This window comes from Lissotriton helveticus, chromosome 1_1 (assembly GCF_964261635.1).
Source record: "Lissotriton helveticus chromosome 1_1, aLisHel1.1, whole genome shotgun sequence".
Classification (NCBI taxonomy): Eukaryota; Metazoa; Chordata; class Amphibia; order Caudata; family Salamandridae; genus Lissotriton; species Lissotriton helveticus.
Genome location: NC_136057.1, coordinates 1008750357 through 1008771829, shown reverse-complemented (window position 1 = coordinate 1008771829; position 21473 = coordinate 1008750357). Strand labels below are relative to the sequence as shown.

Genomic DNA, 21473 nt, shown 5'->3' with positions numbered 1-21473 from the left:
TAGAACATTCTTTGGGATAACGTTACTTGGACCTGGGGTGTCTGAAGGCTTGATCTTTGTTTTCAGAGCCGAGCCGGACGGCGGGGCTGCTGAATGATGTTTTGGATCTTGGCTAAGGCCTTTAGGCGTTGCCTCTTTGGGTCGGAGCCTTTGTTTGGCTCGATAACCTTCTTCAGCTGGGCCACAGGCTTTCGGTACGACGCCCTCTGTGTCGGCGACCTTCTTCGGTTCGACGACTTTCGGCGCAGCGGCCTTCTTTGGGTCGACAGCCTTCTTCGGCTCGGCGCCCTTCGGTTCGGCGGCCTTCTTTGGCTCGACGGCCTTCTTTGGTTCTGCGCTTTTTGGCTCGATGGCCTTCTTCGGGTCGACGCCCTTAGGCTGTACGGCCTTCTTCGGTTCGACGCCCTTCGGGTCGACTACCTGTTTGGGTTCTAGAACCTTCTTTGGGATAACGTTACTTGGACCTGGGGTGTCTGAAGGCTTAATCTTTGTTTTCGGAGCCGAGCCGGACGGCGGGGCTGCTGAATGATGTTTTGGATCTTGGCTAAGGCCTTTAGGCGATGCCTCGATCGGAGCCTTCTGTAACGGGGTAATTGGTGTCGGGGGCAATGTACTCACGGTTTGCCCCGGTGGGATTTCGTCATCGGAGTCCGAGTGGTCCTCGACGGTGACGATCTCTAGATCCGAATCTTCCCCTTGTGGAAGTTCTTGTTCATCCTCGAAGATGTTGTCAGGTTCCGGTGCCTGTCGCTGTATCTCTTGCCTAGCGGCCCGTCGAATCCGGATGATTTTCTTCGAACGGAATTGGGCACCGGCTGGGCAGGTTTCTTCCTTGTGGTCTGGTGATAGGCACTTGTTGCATACTGTGTGTCTGTCAGTATGCGGGAACTTGGAGTGGCATTGTGGGCACCTTTTGAACGGGCTCCTTTCCATCGACAGCAGGCCCACGTGGCGTAAAAAAGGCCCAACGGCCTGCGTCAACGACCGAGTCGAGATGGAAAGCTTGATCGAGTCAAGAAGTACCGAGCGAGAACAATACCGTCGAAGTCGAAGGCCTTTTGGCCTCTAGAAAAGTTTAGTTTTGATTCCGAAGTTGGAGTATAGGAATAACATCCGAACCCAATGGCGGAAAAAAACAATCTGAAGATGGAGAAGATGCCCATGCGTACTATAGTCCAGGGGAAAAGTCACCTATCTCGTGATACTTCGAAGACTCTTCCAGGACAACAAGGTGCAATCATCCGGACCCAACACTAGGCGGCGATCTATGCACAGATATGAATTCAGCAGCCCACATGCCTCAAACACATTGTTCTTCAATATATTAAGACCAAAATATTTGCTTAAAAATTAAAGCAATGGTACCGTGTAAATCTGGAGGCCTCTGTGGTATATGTGGTACACTGCATTAAGTGTCCTTGCGGAAAAGCCTACGTGGGCAAGACGGAGCGTAAAATAGAGTTTCGGATCACTGAACATAAGAGTAAGATAATAAATAGAAGTACAACATCTAGCCTAGCACTCCCTGGCAAGAGGCAAAACATACTATTTCGCAGCTCAGGTTTCAAATCATAGAAAAAGCAACACCACAACCAGGGATTGAAGGGCTGTCATGGTAAAAGGAAGCTAGGGTGTAATTTCTCCTGTTTCTGTTGTTCATGAAGCTCCTGCCAAAGTAAACTAACATAAGAAGGCATGTGAAATTGTGCCTCAAAGCAGTGACAGTGGTGGAAGGGTTTGCTAATTTTATAAAGCCTGAGAAGAACAGCTGGTACAGTTTCGAGGTCATATATTGCATTTGTTCTAGGATCTCTCAGCCACCACACTCTAAAAGAGACAGGATTTTAGCCCGGTTACAGCATTCTTCAGGTACAAAAATGTTGCATACTCCTGGGAGAATCCCTTCCGAATCATCTTTCGATGACATGAGCAGATTCATACATTTTGCTCCCTCACAGTGGCATGTGGGGGGCAGAGCTGACAGGCATTCGAGATGGAGATGACCCTCTTCTGGGCCTGGGAGGGCCAGGCCGGACTCCGCCGTGATCACTTCAGAGAGAAAGTCTATTCTGGAAAGGTTGTCCGAGGATTCTGTATCCAAAGACCCCACCTGAGCATGTTGAAATTTGAGCCTGTGGTGAGGTGTAGGGGGTCTGAGGGAGTCCGGGGAGGGGCACATTGGACGTTGAAGTTTTGGCCACAGTCCCCTACTGTCTTTTCACCACTGGACTGAGGTTGGATACTTTGGTCCCCTCCTTGTTCCAGGGACGCTGGATTGTTTTTGTTGGGGTATATTTTTAGGGATGCTCATCACTAGTACTTAGTCATTTTATGTTTCCTACATCTGGGGTGAAAGAGTAATCTCTACTGCTAGACGGGAAGGGGCTCCACAAAACAGTCGGAGGGTTTTGACTCTCAATGTTAAAGGACTCAATAACCCCGTTAAATGACGTGCTATCCTCTCCTATCTAGAACATACACATGCTATTTGCCTGTTACAATAGACTCACTTACTAGCAGGTGATTGACATAGACTCAAGTCCAGGGTCTTTCCCCAATAATATTTCTACTCCTCTGCACGTAATGCGGCAGGAGTAGCAATATTATTGTCACGTTATTTTCGGGGAGAAAGTAAGATCCAATTTAGCAGAAATTATAGGCCGCCTTTTGGTTTATCGCATCCATTAGGACCACATACACTGATAATAGGATCCCTGTATGCACCTAACGAGAGGCAGGAATAGTTCTTGCACAAGGCTGTAGCGGACACTATGACAACACAGGACCGGTGGGTTGTGCTGAGGGGGGAGGGGGGGGGGACACCTTAACCTAATTTTTCATAATGAGTTGGACTGCTCGGCTCTGAGGGAGGGCGCGGCGGGAGCTATTACCGCAGGTAGAGAGCCCTTTGGCTCCAAGAGATGGGATTGAGGAATATCTGGCAGGATTGCCATCCGCTAACGCGAGATTACACCTTCTATACCCACGCACATAAATCATACGCCTGATTGGACCTCTTCCTGGGTTCTAGATATGTGTATATGGCAGTCAACGCGGTGGAAATAGAACCGCGCTGACTGTCCGATCACTCTGCCCTTTTGCTAGACCTTACACACCAGCACAGTGACACTACCACCCATACATGGCGACAGCGAGAGACCCTCCTGCGTAGACCTGGGGTGGTCCAGCACATAAATAGGGCAATTGGGGATTATTTGAGAATTAATTATACCCCTGGTAGCCCTATCTCGATAGTCTGCGACGCTGAAGGCGGTCATACGAGGGGAAATTATCAACATCTCAGCTGTGGACAACAAAATATGGAGGAATAAACATTCATAATTACAGACGCAGCTTCGGGAGTTAGAGATCATCCATCACTGCACAGGGGCCCCTAGAGTGTGGCATCATTTGGAGTCTGCCCGGAAACACCAGCAGGGTTGGATCGAGATAGCACAGAATACTCCATTCTCCACATCAAACACTCCTTTTATGTAGGGGAGAACAAATGTGGGAGATTATTTGCGGATAAACTCGGAGCCCTACGTCAAGCCACCATGGTGAACTCCGTACTGACTGAAGAGGAAGCCCTTGTTGAGGGGGGATGGGCCTGTGGCGGGAAGGTTTGGGGAATTTTACAAAGACTTTATTTCGCACAGGCTCTTCCCACCCATAAAATAGCTGACTAATTGGGAGAATCCAAAGTGACTTATTTGGCAGAAAATTTTACAAAAAAAGGGAATGATTCAGGTGAGGAACATAGTGGTTGGAATCTAATAAACAATGCAGTTGAGTATTGCCTCTATGACCATAAATTCCATGTTTCTATTTAAAACTTAGGTAGAAGTTCTTTACCTAAGTTTCTGTTCAATGTATGACCTGTATATCTTATGTCTACTCACATTTGTGGGTCAACAAACAAAGCATCAATGAGTCAAATAATACTCAATATTCTATTTAGGCATTTCATCAATGTGAATTTACTTCAAAAATCACTTTTTTTGATTTTCTGTTTTGTAACACGATTGAAATACATTCGTTTTTTCAAATATGAATTTACATGTTTGTGCATAATTAGGATACATAAATAATCTATTTACAGTGCATGGAAAAGGCAATTCATAAGGGCCTAACACTTTTAAGGACAATGTAGTGAAACCGAAGGGTCCTACTTCACTATAAACATATATCGGGAAAATACATACTTTTCCTTGATATTGAATCAATACATGGTCCAAACTAGTGAGAAAAGTCCGAGACTGCCTAAGTCCATTTTATATTTGTTTACACTACAGTTTTTTGGCTAAACTGAGCAGTTGGTAATCTTTTTTGTTATTTACAAATGGCGATACTCGTGACCTTGTGAAGTGGAGGGGTTGTGAAGGGTGTGCAGACGCGTTTCGACCTTCGTGTGGGGACCAGGAGGATTCAAAGAAGTTCTTCCTCAGGGCTAGAATTTTTTGTGTAGGACACTATTGGTTAAAAATTAAAGGAAATTAAACTCAATTTATGAACTGTGTGGAGAATGATATGAAAAGTGCAATTATTTTACCAAAAGCCATACATTGAGATCATACCTCCTATTAATTGAGGCCTGTTTTTTCAAATGGTTTTTGAAAGGAGTCCAAGGCACTTCCTTCGATTTTTCAGGCAAAGTTCAAATTTCTCTGGCAATGGTCAAATTTCTCTGTATATGCACTTGATACCTATAGGCAACTAGGGGAGGAAATGGTTTTCTTGTGTCTTAGAATTGAAGGGTTTAGACCTTATAATATGATGTTGTGCTCAGGTGAGGAGAGAAAAGACCTCATGCACTCCAAGATTGTGAGCTTAATGATTATTTAGAAATCGGGAGAGCCTTTACCTTGAAGGTGAACAACAGTCGAACTTCACTTTCGACTCGTGCTTTTCTGCATTCGTGCAGTTTGTTTGGCGCTCTGGTCGCGGTCTTCGACTTCCGTCTATATCACGTGTGCGTTTGCATCCTATCAGTTTTACATTTCTGACGTGTCTACCTACTCTCTGTGATGTCGCTCTACCAGAAATTGACGAAACAGGCAATGAAAAGGGCGTGGTGCATGCCAAGAGAGCCCTTACTAACTCCAAAATAGAAAGCGAAAGACATGCCACTTGTATTCGTTACCACCTTTTCTGGCTACACAAATGAAATCGAGAAGATCATAAAAAAGAATTGGTAAAGGGTCAAACGGTTGGAAGTCTTTAAGGAATTCCCAATCTTTGCCCTCAAAAAGAACAAAAGCATCAAAGATTACTTGGTGCGGGCGAATACAAAAAAGAAAAGATTTGAACCAACTTTGCAATCCATGGTAGCACTACCCCCAGTCAAAGGTCACCATTGGTGTGGAAACTGCAATTCATGCAGCAGCACCACTGTGGGTAATGACTTTAACTATGGAAATGAAAACATCAGACGTGATCAGTTCGCAAATTGTAACACCACCAATGTGGTCTATTGTGTGCTCTGTCCCTGCAAATTGGCTTATGTTGGAAAAACTACACAACAAATAAAAACACGTCTCGCACAACACAGATCGCGCATTAAATGTAAAGTACTCTCTGCACCCATGATAAAACACTGTCTGGGAAAGAACCATTTGCCACATGAAATGAAGTGGACAGTGCTAAAACACATCAAAGGCATTATGACAGATTCTCTTCTTGGGAATTTTTAAGCAAAATATATCTTGAAACTGGGCACCACATCAAATGGCCTTAAACTTTTGGAAATTATGCACTGTGCTTAAGCTTCTCGGTGGAAAGAACATTCCTTGGCTGAGTGATCCTGGTTTAAAGTGAAATTGTTAACCGAAAATATGCAGTCACAAGTATGGAGGCGTCCAATTGCGCATCTGATGTGAAACTGGCGATCGAAGATATCAACAAATTCATAAGCAAACGGTAGCTTTAGAAACTAGCGTTCCGGAAGTCAGGCATCCATCAGGAAGAAGAGGGACATCAGAGAGTGTACATAGACACGTTAGAAATTTAAAAGTGATAGGATGCAAACGCACATGTGATATACACGGAAGTCGAAGACTGCGACCAGAGCGGTGAACAAACTGTACGAGTGCGGCAAAGCGCGAGTCAAAAGTGAAGATCGACTGTTGTTCACCTTGAAGGTAAAGGCTCTCCCGATTTCTAAATAATCATTAAGCTCACAATCTTGGAATGCATGAGGTCTTTTCTCTCCTCACCTTAGCACAAAATCGATGTTTCTAAGTTGCATGCTAAAACCAAGGCAGATGATATTCGATGCCACGAAACCGGAGGCCATTGTCATTTTCCGTCCCAATTGTAACATAATGGTCTGTTCTGACGAAGTTTGAAACAGGCAATGTACCGAGCAATGTGAGCACCTTGAGTTCTTTTAAATCCTAGCGCATGCTAAAGAAACTACTATACTCACAATTAGTTAGGTGCCAACCAAAAATGTACAATTTCAAGCACTTTTGGAAACATTTCCATTTCTCAACCATGACACAAATAAACACCATTAATGCATGCCGAATAAAGAACATGTTATTCGGTCTAAACCCTTTAATTCTAAAACACAAGAAATACTTTTCCACCCCTTGTTCCCTGTAGGTATTAAGTGCATATACAGAGAAATTTGAACATTGCCAGAGAAATTTTAACTTTGCCTGAAAAATCGAAGGAAGTGCCTTGGACTCCTTTCAAAAACCATTTGAAAAAACACACCTCAATTAATAGGAAGTATGATCCCAATGTATGGCTTTTGGTAAAATAATTGCACTCATTCTCCACACAGTTTATAAATTAAGTTTAATGTCCTTTCATTTTTAACCAATAGTGTCCTACACAGAAAATTCCAGGCCTGAGTAAGACCTTCTTTGAATCCTCCTGGTCCCCACACAACAGTTGAAACGCATCGGCACACCCTTCCCAACCCCTCCACTTCACAAGGCCAAGAGTATCGCCATTTGTAAATGACAAAATAAATTACCAAACTGCTCAGTTTAGCCAACAAACTGTGGTGTAAATAAATATAAAATGGACTTAGGCGGTCTCTGACATTTCTCACTAGTTTGGACCATGTATTGATTTATTATTGAGGAAAAGTATGTATTTTCCCGATATATGTTGATAGGGAAGTAGGACCCTTCGGTTTCACTGTATTGTCCTTAAAAGTGTTGTGGCCTTTATGTATTGTTTTTTTTCATGCACTGTAAATGGATTATTTATGTATCATAATTATGCACAAACATGTAAATTTGTATTAGAAAAAACAAATATATTTCAATCGTGTTACAAAACAGAAAAACAAAAAAAGTGATTTTGAAGTAAATTCACATTGATGAAATGTCTAAATAGAATATTGAGTATTATTTGAATCATTGATGCTTTGCTTGTTGACCCACAAATGTGAGTAGACATAAGATATGCAGTTCATACATTGAACAGAAACTTAGGTAAAGAACTTCTACTTATGTTCTAAATAGAAACATTGACTTTGTGGTCATAGAGGCAATACTCAACTGCATTGTTCATTTGACAGAAGAGCAGGCAGCAGGACTAGATGGTCCAATAAGAATAGAGGAAGGCATATCAGTGATCTCTAGGCAGAAACCCCTTAAATCGCCTGGCCTGGACAGATTCCCCGCGGCCTTTTATAAGGTCTTCTGTTTGTCCATAGCTCTGCTCCTTACTAGAGTTTTTAACTCCATCACGAGTTCAGCCTCACTTACTCCCTCAATGACGGAAGCTTCCATAATGGTCCTAGCGAAACCATATAAAGACAAGCAGCAGTGTGGGTTCTATCGACCCATCTCCCTCTTAAATGGGCATACTAGCAGTTCGTTTCATGCCCTTAATGCCCGGATGGTGGCCCCTAATCAAACAGGTTTTAAACTCAAAAGGCCCTGTGCAGACAACACCAAATGGATTTTACATCGCATAGACAAAGCCAATCGTTCCCAGGGAGAAGTCATGCCATTCTCCATCGATGCAGAGAAGGCATTTGACTGCGTTCACTGGCCCTACTTATCCAAGACACTGGCTCACTTTGGCATAGGGGAACGGTTCTGCGCCAAGATTCTTAGCAATTATGGGAACCCAAAGGCCTCTGTCAAGAGTCAATGGGAGAAGATCAGCCCAATTCCCCATACGTCGTGACACACAGCAGGGGTGCCCCTTTTCTCAACCATTATTTGTGCTCTATATGGAGCCCTTTGCCCAAAAGGTCAGGGATAACCCAAACATTACCGGGTGTGCTTTTAGGGTGAGGAACATGTAATTACATTATATACGGGTGAAGCTGTTGTCACCCTAAACAACACTTGAGAGGCCCTGCCCAGCTTCTTAGATGAAGTCAGACATTTCAGAGCGGCGTCAGGATTCCGTATGAATCTTGCTAAATCACAATTCCTAGACCTCATAGACTCACCCAAAGTAAAGGCCTACTTGACTCAGAATCCCTCGATCCAATTGGCTTCGGGATCTATCCCCGACCTGGGTATCCAGCTGGCCCCTATTATCACAGGGGTCACGATCCTCAACTGTCTAGATATAACTAGGAAGTTGAAGGCTGATTTGGCACGTTGGCAATCCCCTTTCCTTGCTGGGATGTGTTGCCGCCCTTAAAATGCAGATCTACCTAAGATTTTATATACCTTCTAAACACTCCCCCCACAGCCCCCGACAGGGATGTTTCAGACTCTACAAGACGCACTACAGCATTTCAGGTGGGCTGGTAAACGACCCCGGATGAAGTGCATTCGCAACTGGCATCCCCCGATCGATGGAGGCTTAGAAGTCCCATACCTACTACATTATTTCCAGGTGACACAGCTTCATTATTTAGTAGAGTGGTCTCGCCCTGATTCGGAGAAGACGTGGTCGTTTATGGACAGAACACTGGCGGGAACAGCTTCATGGAAGGTTTTGTTTCTGTCTTGCACCGACCTCCCTTTAAGTCTCTAATTGTCTTTGATTACCACGCCTACTTTGAAGGTGACCCGGAGAGGCCTTACATCGTTTCCTTCCCCCTTAACTCTGGTTGTGGGAAATGGAGACTTTAACCCGGGTCTGGATAGCATACTGTTACGAGTTTGGCAACAGGCGGGGTGCCAATCTATAGTCCACTTTTTCAATGCAGAAGGCCCCATCACATTTGCCTCCCTGCATGCTGACTTTGCTATCCCAGAGAGGGAACGGTTTCGATATACACAGATCAGACATTGGCTGATGCAGTCGGCAATTAGTGAGGCCGCACAATGGCAACTGACAGAATTTGAGTGTTGGCTACTCAAGAAGGACTCTGATAGGTGCCTCATTGCCGAACTATATGGGATACTGCTACATGAGGAGTTCAGGTTGTAGTCCCCTGTGCAGGCCCGATGAGAATTGGCAGTTGGCAGACAACTGTCCCCTAAGGAATGGCAGGATGTTTATTACTGTGCATGATATACAGCATCTAACACCTCCAGCATAGAGACTGTAGCGAAAATTGCCACTTATTGGTACCGTACCCTGGTTCGATTACATAGAGGGAATCCAGCGAGTAGTGATAGGTGCTGGAGACATTCAGACTCCACTGGAACTTTGGTACATATTCTGTGGGAAGGCCCTAAACTAACATAGTTTTGGAATGAAATCCTGACTGACACTAATACTCACTTTAATACCCAGCTGTCCAGATTCCCCTCATATATCATATTGGGACTTCCCAACCCACTCACATACCCTCCTAAATCCTGAAGGGACCGACATATAGCTCTGGCACAGGGTGTGGCACACCAGTCTATATTAACCTACTGGGGAACAGATAAGTTGTCCCAGCAGAATTGGCTACATCATATTTGGCATGTTCTGGGGATGGAGAGGCTTTCTTTAACACTCATTCAGCAAGAGGATTCATACGGGATATCTGACAACCATAGATCACCCTCCTCTCACAGGAGTTTACAGAGTTGACCTGTCCCTGATATCTGAGGTTGCTCCGACTGACTAGTCCAGTAGAATGAGCTACTCTGATAATCCATTTACATGAACCCCTGCTAATACATGATCTCTCTAATGGTTTGGAGCTTCATGAGCACCCGGATGAGAAGGGGAGTTGGGTGGGTGGCCACGGGGATCTATTTAAAAAATGTTGCTCCTTGTTATGATGAAGCTGAACCTTTGAGATGTCACAGCTTTGTTGAGTGCCTTTGATTTTTGTCATACAACAATAAAAACCAATGTAAGCATTAAAATGATACCCATCTATCTACAGGGACTCAACTAGGCCAAACGTCTTCTTTCTCCAAATGTTCTTGATATAGATAGTTCTGATGCTGTTTATCTGAGGCTGTTCACTTACTAAATGATTAAGCACAAATTCCTCCATTCAAAGGGATCCACATCCCTTGATTCCCTCCACCAAACAAATAGAAACATCACATTGACAAGAGTGCTCTTACTCTGCACTTGAAGTACAACGCGTTGAGGTGTGTATCCGTCCTTGTCATGCAGTATGTAGTGACAGGTGTAACTCCCAGCATCAGACTCTCGCACATCTTTCAATAACAGAGACGCGTTTCCTTTGTGAAACTCTCCAGGGAATAGCTGAGTCCGCCCTCTGCACTCCTCTTCCTGATACACAGGTTGGTCTCTTCCATGAAAGAAGCTGTGCACAACTGCGTCATTATCAGAGCGCTGCCAGGTGATAACAAGGAATTCCAAGATGAAGTCTCCACTGTAGGCCCCTTGACAAGGCAGTACAACATCTTTGTGTGAATGGGCTCTTATCATTGAAGCGCGGTCGCCTAGCGAAACAACAAACATTTTTATAAGATGGAGAAATGCCAAATAATGTTTTCATTGCTTTCGTTTATAAGTTATTTGCATGAAATATTTTTTTGAGTTCTGTACAAGGCTCCATAAATTAGTTCAATTATGTAACAATTCTACATTCAATTTATATATTTGGGGGTCATCAACACCATTCCACAAGTTTAACTTAAAAATGCTCGCTATATTTTGAGATCTTCACCGGCCTGTGGGATCTCTCTAATGAAAGTACATCTGCTGATTAGGTGGATGTACCTTTCATTACTGTTCAATACCGAACGGGCCGCCGTGCTGAAAAGGCCTGCTCGGCATTCTCTTTTATTTGCACCAACAAACCTCTAAAAATGAGGTTTGCTCATTTAAAGCAAAATACAAACTTCCCTGATGCACAGGGAAAGACATGCATGGCTATCCAAGTAAAACATAAAAGTGACTGCCTTCCTGCTCTAGATAGGGTGGTGACCGGTACTATGACCTGTCAGTCCACTCTTGGCTAGACCTCAGAGTCAAGGGTTTCTACTGGCTGCCTGAGGCGCCACTGACAGACTCGGTTCTCCCACCTCTTGAGGTGGCAGAAATCCACAAATCTGAAAGGGTGGGGCACTACCAATCCCACTCCACCAACCTCTAAATAATCTCTTATGTTTGTACAGGTTTTGCTAAGCACAAATGTAGCAGGGCTTTACACTTCCTGGCTCTATGCTTCTTCACATGTATTTTCTTCTCTTTTTACCTCATTTCTATTAGTTGTAGGATGCATATGATTGGGGCACTTGAGCTAACACTTTGGGGAAAAGTTGGAACTGACACTCAGATAGCAAGTGAACCACCACTCATTTAGGAAGGATCTGAAAACCGTTCATTTCTGAGAAGCTTTCACCTGCAAGTTTCACCCACATTTCATCTGAAGAGCAGGGCACTTATGTATGACAACTTCACAGACGACCTTCCCTCCCCTTCCTAATTCTGCTCTGGGAGTATTACCTCTTACCTCTGGTAGACTGAACCATACAGTATAGGATGCATAATTAACTGGATACATGTTTTGATGCAGGGGACAAGGTAACTAGCAAGGTTTGAAACAACTATACCTTCATGACTACTACTTTGGCACTCAGCACTCAGTCCACAAGGTAACACAGTTGTGCTCAACAAAACAAATGTTTAAAAACGTTTTTTAAAAGCTACTAATAGTTACATTACAACTTGGGTTCATTTCTCATTTACAGTCAGTAGGAAAAACGACCAAAGGACCATTTCTAACAAATCCCAGAACCAGGATATGAATGTGTGGCCTGATTTTATTGAAACCCATTATTTCATGACTTCTCAATCATGTAAGAAGCACTGGTTTGACGATGCTTCTTAAGGAAGCACTCTTGCTAATGTTTCTTCTGTACATCCTCCTGTGTTAGAGAAGACCACATATCAGTCATGGTTTGAGAATAGATCCTCTCATGTGCTAGAAGTAGACAAGAATAAAGCTTACTGACTGTGTCTGCTAATGAGGATTTCTTGTATTTAATGTAAAGCCTGAAAGGCATTTGGATTCAGTTTTGAGAAAAAAGTTTAGACCATCAGACTTTACAGTGAAGGATTTGGTAAAAGAAATTGTGAGTTATCTATTGCACATGCATGTTGTTTGGAACCTTGTCTATGGACTGCTGGGCCCGACAATATAGGTCCTAAAATTTCTATATTGTGTGGATCTTTGCCTATGGATTGCTGGCCCAAAAAGTATTTCTCCCATTCAAGGGGAGAGGAAGAAGCCTTACGCTAGAGCAATCGACCTCGGAACTGAGTTTGAGTCTCGACAACGGTGCTCAACAACCTGTGATTCTGGGCAAATCACTTAATCTCCCCGTGCCTAACAAAAATGAATGTGTCCATCTGTAACTAAACTGGTGCTTATGTAAAGAGCTCTGATACCTGATATCTCCGGGTCTAGTTTGCGCCATATAAAAGGGATAAGGGATGTCCCCTTCTGAAGAAGTATACAGGCCGCTTACACTTTGTAAATAAAGATATAAGATAAGATCAATATTACAGAGGAGAAGGAGGCTATGAACTTCATAGTCATCATTTGTTGTAAGGCCATAATTGTTATCAGGCATGGCAATAGCCCCAGAGTCAGATGCAAATACCTTTTGCAAGTTCTGGGAAATCACTGAGGCCTAGAAAGAGGCAACATTAAAGGCACATCATAAAAACATGCTTTTGCTTTCTCTGTGACAACTCAAATTTGTTTCAGACATCAATATTTATGAAAGCAGTGGTGTAGATTGCTCCAAGGGCAGTTCTGTGTTGAAGGCAGCACCAAAGGAACAGCAGACTGCGCCCTAGCAGACTTTGAATTCTTAAGCATCAGAGTCGTATCCTGTCGAGGTACGAAGTCAGGAGGCATTGGGGTTGAAGCCACCACAGGCACCAAGTCGACAGCGTCAGGCTCTCCCTTGGCCGTACCAAGTGAGGAAAATTGAATTTTGCCTTGTTATATGTGCCTACGTGTTCCCCATCCTATGTTATATGTGCATGATCGATATTGAATATGCTACTTACCAGTATGCATCTGTTCTTGGCATGTAGGGCTGCTAACATTCATATCTTAGCATTAGATCGCCGCCTAGTGTTGGGTCCGGATGATCGCACATTGTTGTCCTGGAAGAGTCTTCGAAGTATCCTGAGATAGGTGGCTCCTCCCCTGGACTACAGTGCGCATGGGCATCGGCTCCATCCCCAGATTGTTTTTCGCCATTGTGGCAGAAGATGGAGTGAAAAGTGTAAAGGATGTCCATGCTAATGATTGAATACAATAGTATATCTGCAGCTGCAACAGGCACCGGGGAGGAGGGTGGGCGATATGAATGTTAGCAGCCCTACATGCCAAGAACAGATGCATACTGGTAAGTAGCATATTCAGTTCGAGGCATGTGGGCTGCTAAATTCATATCTTAGCATAGAATACATAGCAGTCCCTCCATTAGCGGCGGTTGCCTGTGCCAGCTGCAGAAACCTGAAAAAGTGTCTTGAGAACAGCCTGTCCTACAGCAGCTTGCTGCTTGGAATGCACATCTACACAGTAGTGTTTTGTAAAGGTATGTGGGGTAACCCACGTGGCTGCTCTGCAAATGTCTTCTAAAGGAATGTTCCCCAGGAAAGCCATGGATGCCCCCAATTTGCGTGTGGAGTGCGCCCTTGGGGGTATCGTTAAAGTGCGCTTGGCCTTTTGATAACAGATTTGGATGCACTTAACAATCCACCTGGCTATTCCTGCTTTGGAAATAGGGTTGCCTTTGTGCTGTGGTGAGAAGGCAACAAAAAGTTGTTTTGTTTTCCTAAAGTGTTGTGTTCTGTCTATGTAGTACATCAACGCCCTCCGTACGTCTAACGTATGGAGCATTCTTTCCGCTACCGTTTGCGGGTTTTGGAAGAACGCTGGTAAGTCAATAGTTTGGTTGAGATGAAACTGTGACACCCCCTTCGGAAGGAATTTGGGGTTAGTACGTAGCACTACCCTATTTGGATGAATCTGAATGAATGGCTCTTGGATTGTGAGCGCTTGTAGCTCACTAACGCGCCTCAGTGACGTAATAGCAATGAGGAAAGCTACTTTTCACGTTAGGAACTGGAGTTCACATGAGTGCAGTGGCTCAAAGGGTGGTCCCATCAGTCTGGTGAGGACCACATTGAGGTTCCACACCGGAGCTGGCGGTGTTCTTGGGGGAATGACTCGTTTCAGACCTTCAAGGAAAGCCTTAATGGCAGGCACCCTGAAGACAGAGAGATGCTGCCTATTCTGAAGATAAGCTGCGATGGCGGATAGATGTATCCGAATGGAAGTGTACGCTAGATTGCACTTGTAAAGATGTAACAGATAGCAAATAATGTTAGGGATAGATGCATCTAGCGGGTTGATGTTATTGGCTGTACAGTAAATGACAAAACGCTTCCATTTTGCAGCATAGCATGCTCTGGTAGTTGGCTTCCTTGCCTCCTTGATGATGTCCATGCATTCTGGAGGTAGGTGAAGGTAGCCAAACTCTAGGACTTCAGGAGCCAGATCGCCAGGTTGAGCTGCTGCGGATCTGGATGCTGAATGTCTCCATGGTTCTGCGTCAAAAGTCTGGGCGTGAGGCGCAGCCTTTGATGCGGCACCACCGAGAGTTCGAGGAACGTGGTGTACCATGCTTGGCGCGCCCACGTTGGAGCAACCAGGATGAGAGTCATCACGTGCTGCCGTAGCTTTTTTGCCACCAGCGGTATCAGAGGGGCTGGCGGAAAAGCGTACGCAAATTTGCCTGACCAGTTCATCCATATCGCATTCCCTTGCGACTGTGGGTGTGGGAACCTGGCGGCAAAGTGTTGGCATTTTGCGTTTTCGTTCGTGGCAAACAGGTCTATCTCCGGATGACCCCACTGCTGGAAGTACGGGCGGAGTACAGATGGGTGTAACTCCCACTCGTGCATTTGATGGCTGTATCTGCTGAGCAGATCCGCCATCTGATTGTCCTTGCCCGGGAGGTGTTCTGCCATGAGGAAAATGTTCCTCTGAATGGCCCACTTCCACATGCCCTGAGCCAGATGAGACAGCTGTGGCGAGTGGGTGCCCCCCTGCTTTTGAATGTAGTACATCGCGGTCATGTTGTCCGTCCGGACTAACACTACCTTGTTGCACAGATGTACAATGAAGGACTTGAGTGCCATAAAGATTGCCATCAGTTCCAGATAGTTGATGTGCATCTTCTGTTGCTGCGTCGTCCATAGTCCCTGCACCGTGTAAGTGAGCAGATGAGCTCCCCATCCCTGGAGAGATGCGTCCGTTGTCAGGATAATCTGTGGCACTGGCTCCTGGAACAGTCGGCCCTTGCAAAGGTTGTGTGGAGTCCACCAATGCAGAGAGTCGTATGCCCGACTGGTAACCAACACTAGGTCTGTCAATTGTCCCTGAGCCTGTGTCCACTGATTTGCTAAGCACTCCTGGAGCGGACGCATATGTAGACGTGCGTGAGGGACTATGAAGATGCAGGAGGCCATCATGCCAATCAGCTGCATGAACACTCTTGCTGGAAGCGAGTGTTGTGGTCTGAACTTTTGGATTAGCGACTGCATGCTGTCTATCCTGACTTGGTTTGGCTTGGCCATGGCCGTCAGGGTATTGATCGTCGCACCTAGAAACTGCCGGACATGCGCCGGCTGAAGATGCGACTTTGGGTAGTTCAACGAGAAGCCCAGATCGTGAAGGAGGTGAATGGTAGTCGACATGTCCGCGGCGCACTGTTGTTCCGACTTGGCTTGAACGAGCCAGTCGTCTAGGTAGGGGTAGACATGGATGTTCTGCCTCCTGAGGTGCGCCGCCACTGTCGCCAGACACTTGGTAAACACTCTTGGGGCTGTGGTCACTCCGAAGGGTAGGACCTTGAACTGATAATGTTTGCCTTGGATAGTGAATCTGAGGTATTTTCTGTGGGACGGGTGTAGTGGAATGTGGAAATAAGCATCCTTGAGGTCTAAGGTTGCTAAGAAGTCCCCTTGTTTTAGCAAGGGAAGAATCTGTTGCAGTGTAAGCATGTGGAAATGTTCTGATAGTATATACAGGTTGAGGGGACGCAGATCTAGAATGGGTCTGAGAGATCCGTCCTTCTTTGGAATAAGGAAGTACAGGGAATATACCCCTGTGCCCTCCTCCTCCACCGGCACGAGCTCGATTGCGCCTTTTTGCAGCATCACCACTACTTCCTGCTGCAATAAGTGCAAATGCTCTGCGGACATAGGCCGTTGCCTTGGTGGAATGTTGGGTGGAGTGGATTTTAACTCTAGACAATAACCGTACTGGACAAGTTGTCGCACCCACCTGTCCGTGGTGATGTTTCTCCAGATGGGCAGGAACCGCTGTAGTCTCCCCCCGACAGGTGTTAGGTGGTCGGGGGGCAGTGACAGAGAGTCACTGTTTGTTTGGGGCAGAGGAGCGGGAGTTGTTATTTCCTTTTCCACGTCCTCTGGTACTGTTTCCTCGGTAACCCCCTCTGTTTTGCTTGGGGTACGAGGATTGTGCTCCGCCTCTGGAGAATTGTGACTGTTGACCCATCTGTCCTCTGGTGACTCCACGTGCACCTGAGCGACGAAAATTGTTGCCACGAAACTGTTGTGATTGTAGGGCCCCCATAGACTTAGCAGTTTCGGTGTCTTTCTTAATTTTTTCTAGTGTGGTGTCCACATCTGGACCAAACAGTCTATCAGGATTGACTGGCTGATTAAGAATGGTTGTCTGAATGTCAGGTTTAAACCCCGATATGCGGAGCCACGCCTGTCGTCTGAGCATGACGCTAGTGTTAATGGCCCTAGCTGCTGTGTCTGCGGCATCAAGTGCACACTTTATGGCTGCGTTGGAAATCAGTTTTCCCTCTTCTATAAGCAGTTTGGTGCCCTCTTGAAACTGCGAAGGCAGGTGTTCTATAACCCGCTCTAGGGTGTCGTAATGCGCCCTATCATAACGTGCCAAGAGTGCTTGTGTATTCGCAATACGCCAAAAATTGGCAGCCTGTGCGGCTACTCTTTTGCCTCCTGCCTCTAGCACTTTGGACTCCTTATCCGGGGGAGGAGCTTCACCCGTTGTTTGGGAGTTGGCCCTTTTGCAGGCATTTGCGACCACCAGGGAGTCAAGCGGCAACTGTCCCCGAATGTATGCAGGGTCTGCAGGTGCTGGTCTGTACTTCTTTTCGATACGTGGATTGACCACTCTCGCCCTGGTAGGTTCCTTAAAGATGTCCGCAGCATGTTTGAGGACCCCTTTGAGCATAGGCAGTGTCTTTACTGTCCGTTCAGAGACTGAAAAAGTGTCAAATAGAAAGTCTTCTTCTACTGGGTCAGCATGCATGTCCACATCATGATTAGCAGCTGCCCGTTCAATGAGTGCATGAAAACCTGCAGAATCTTCTGTTGGGGATGCACGTGCAGTGAAAGGCTGTGGGTCTTGCCCCACATCTTGGGTGCCTTGGTCACCAATGTCATCATATGAATCCGGCTGTGCATCAGGTTCATTGATGGGGAAAGTGTATTGGTCATCTTCAACATATCCTTCACCCTCAGAGTGTTCTGGGGAAGGAGTTGGGCTCCTTCTTGGAGGAGGCTGGATAGGCTCCATGAGGCCTGAAGCGCCTTCAGGAAGCCTCTTTTTCTTTAGGGGGATGACATAGGAGTCCACCGGCTGTGAAGTGATCCTCCTCTTATAAAGGGTCAATTTGCCCGTGTCTGCGTCGATAAAACGCTCCGCATCCTCTTCAGAGTCGAGTACCCGACTTGAAAGTGCCCCCGCCGTCGAAGAATCCGACTTCTTTGGCGTCGATTTTGTTGAAAAGGCCTTCGGCGTCTCTTTTGGCGGCAGAAGGAAGAGAAGTTTACCCGCAGGCTTCACCGGAATGTCCATCGGCTTCTGCGGCGATGGCATCGGAGCCGGCGTAGCAGAGGCCTTCTCCCTGATTCTCTGTAGTGAAGCGGCGACGAGGGACGCGTCACTTACAGCGGCTCTTGGCGCCGACGAGGAGGACTTTACTTTGCCCTCGGATCCGACGTCCTGTTGGCCCTACTGAGTCTTGGACGACGACGCCGCAGCCGCCGACCCAGAGTCCTTGGACCGATGTGCAGATGTGCCAGCCTTCGATCCGTGTGATTTTGTCGGCTCCGTCACCACCACGCGTCCGACTAACGGAGTCCCAGTCGGAACCGGAGCCGTGTCGCTGGCTTTGGCGGGCTTTGACGGCGTCACAGCGGCGGACCCGTGCCGACCACCCTTCTTAGAGGATCCCTCCTCTGGCGCCGACTTCGACCCTGTGGAATCGACAGATTTCTTCGACTTTTGTGGACCGGAGGTCGACGGAGTCGATGCAGCAGCGGGTGTCATCGTTTTTGGTGGTACGGCCGCCATCTTCGGGTCATTCGAATCGATAACTTTCGGTTTCGTTTTCGGGTCGGCCATTTTAGGTGTAGTCGATACCGATGGTTTCAGTTTCGGTTTCGATACGGGCTGCGCAGCAAGTATGTCCGTGGCCGGGCCTGAAGGCGGGGCCGAGGCTTGCGGTACGGGGTCTTGGGTAAGGCCGACAGGCGATCCCGTGACCCGATCTTGATCTTCGTAACCTTCGGGGCATAGCTCGTCCCCTGAGCTATCTTCCGCGGCCCCATAAATCTCTTCGACGTCCCCTACCTCGTCGACGTATTCAAGGCCCTGATCCACGACTCCGTCGTCGTCTTCCGGATCTGCCTCGACCTCCGTCTCGGGCGGGGAGATTTGAAGATGATGGCTCTGGTCCTCCTCTTCTCGGTCGCCGAAGATGTTTTCCGGAGCCGGGGCCGCTTGTCTGGCCTCAAGGCGCACCGCGCGCCGAAGCTTGAGTGTCTTCTTCGACCTGAATTTTGCGCAGGCCCTGCAGTTGTCTTCGTTATGGTCTGGTGAAAGGCATTTGTTACAGACCGGGTGCACGTCGATATGTGGGTATTTGGACCCACAGAGCGGACAGTACTTGAACGGACTCCGCTCCATGCTGGAAAGTTGCGTCGTGTCGCGCTGAGAAGGCCTCGATGTCCTAAGAGTGCAATCACTCCGTTGATTCCGACTCCAAGAGACGGAAGAACTCAAGACCGTGCGCAAACAATACCGACGCAAAGAATACAAGGCCTTTTGGCCGTAAAAAGTTAGTTTTTCTCGGTTCCGACAGAGAGACGTCGAGACCGCATCCGAACCCAATGGCGGAAAAAAACAATCTGGGGATGGAGCCGATGCCCATGCGCACTGTAGTCCAGGGGAGGAGCCACCTATCTCAGGATACTTCGAAGACTCTTCCAGGACAACAATGTGCGATCATCCGGACCCAACACTAGGCGGCGATCTAATGCTAAGATATGAATTTAGCAGCCCACATGCCTCGAACGCATGTATTCCCCTATGATCGATTAAAGACGCAATTATAGTTGTGTCCAACTCTAGTATGCCAAGTATCCAGTTCTCGTGAAAGCAACGAGTATCAGGCCTATGTTGCAACGTTTTACAGTGTGCACGTTAATTCACCACATTGTCCCCGTTTCTAGGCCTCAAAGGGCCCGGACACCAGATTCAAGCTCCAGTCTCCTGAACCCTCTCCGAGGAGCGATGCAGCCCCCACCTGCATCCCTGACCCTTCACTTACTTCCTGCCTCGCAGCGCGGTACCCGGCCTGGCTCTGCCTGCCTGTCTGCCAAGAATATGTTATGCTTCCAGTTATCAGTCCAGCTTTCCTTCTCTGCATTCCTAAGCTACTGAACCGCATAAACAGTTCAGCTATAGTCTAGTCTTTCTGTCTCCATGTAAGAGAAATACTGTATTAGTATTCATAGAATATTCCTAACACACGCAATACATGTAGAATATATGCATGCACCAGCCTTAGTGTCAAGTAGCCTTTGCCCTGATAACTTTTAGATTCTATCGACATGTACTCCAAACACCAGATACCAGATATGCTATAGGTACATGTCGTCCTGACACCGCAGACTTTAGTCTCCTCTTCTAGTGCAGAAGTCATAGCCCCAGTTCTCCCTAGTAACACGTCATTGCCCGTTTGCGCGCACCACTAGGTTAAAGGTCCCAGCTGCTCTCAGGTAGCCCCCCTCCTTGTTTCCGCCCACTCATGACATTTCTATGACGTTTCACATCACATGTCTCAGTGCACGCCCTGTACACGCCTTCTGTTTCCGCCCATGTGTTCTTATCTTACGCTTGTCACAAGTTATGCCTACTGTATGTAATGTATTTGAAATGTCTTACTATATATACACTGCACTGTTAATGAAATGGTGCAGCTGCCTTCCTTCCTATTTTATTTCAGGCTGTCCCGTTCCAGTCCCTTCCCTTTTGCCTGAATAAAGCCTGTTCAACTCGGACACATCGGATCCTGCCTCTTATTTATTGAGCTATCTGTTATTGTTAATATATTCAAAAATAGTACCGGTAATTAATTATTTATTTACCACATAAATGGCGCCCGAATAGGGACGTACCCCTTCCTCACGCGCTGGCGATGCAACGCCGGTCCCCTGACCCTCTGCAGCCGTGACGGAACAATACCGTGCACGTGCAGATATTTCTGCTTCAAGTCTCCCTCAGGCCCACGGAGGAGACGGAGACTGCGGTCCGACATCCAGACGAAGCGGTGTGGAATGCGGTTCGTCCCGACCAGAGCCCAAGCCGAGAGAGCAAGGTCCGAAGTATCTGGAGGCCCACCTGTTTCCGAAGTTTCCGAAGTATGTAGTAGTCCGGCGTCGTAGCAGTCCAGTCCATTCCGAGGCCTTCCAGTTTCTGCTTACCGGTGAGTACCGTCGCGGGGGAAGTATCTAGACAGGATCATTAGTTTGTTCCTGGTCCGTTGGGTTTGGGTACACAGATCCAGTCCGAAGTATTCACCTAGGTGGATACGGTCCGACGTGTCTCTTTCTGGGACCGGTATGTTCTGTACTGTTTTAGCAGTGCATCTAGTAATTCTAGTAAGTTTCGTTCTCGAGAAATTCATGTGTTCTGTTTTCAGTGTATCAGGTAGTATTCTGTTCGAACTGTTATCAATGTATTTTTATGTCGTGGTATGAATGTTTTGTTTGCTATTCTATTACTGTGATTATTGTGTATTGTGTTCCAA

General features: G+C 46.6%; 1 protein-coding gene across 1 annotated transcript in view; it reads right to left on the bottom strand.

The window, feature by feature from the left end:
* LOC144820014 (protein NLRC3-like) overlaps positions 1 to 21473 on the bottom strand; it is a 548927-nt gene that overhangs the window by 515016 nt on the left and 12438 nt on the right. The window contains exon 2 of the mRNA XM_078677678.1: positions 10443 to 10787. Coding sequence (XP_078533804.1) covers positions 10443 to 10787 — 345 coding nt within the window. The remainder of the gene's footprint in view (positions 1 to 10442; positions 10788 to 21473) is intronic.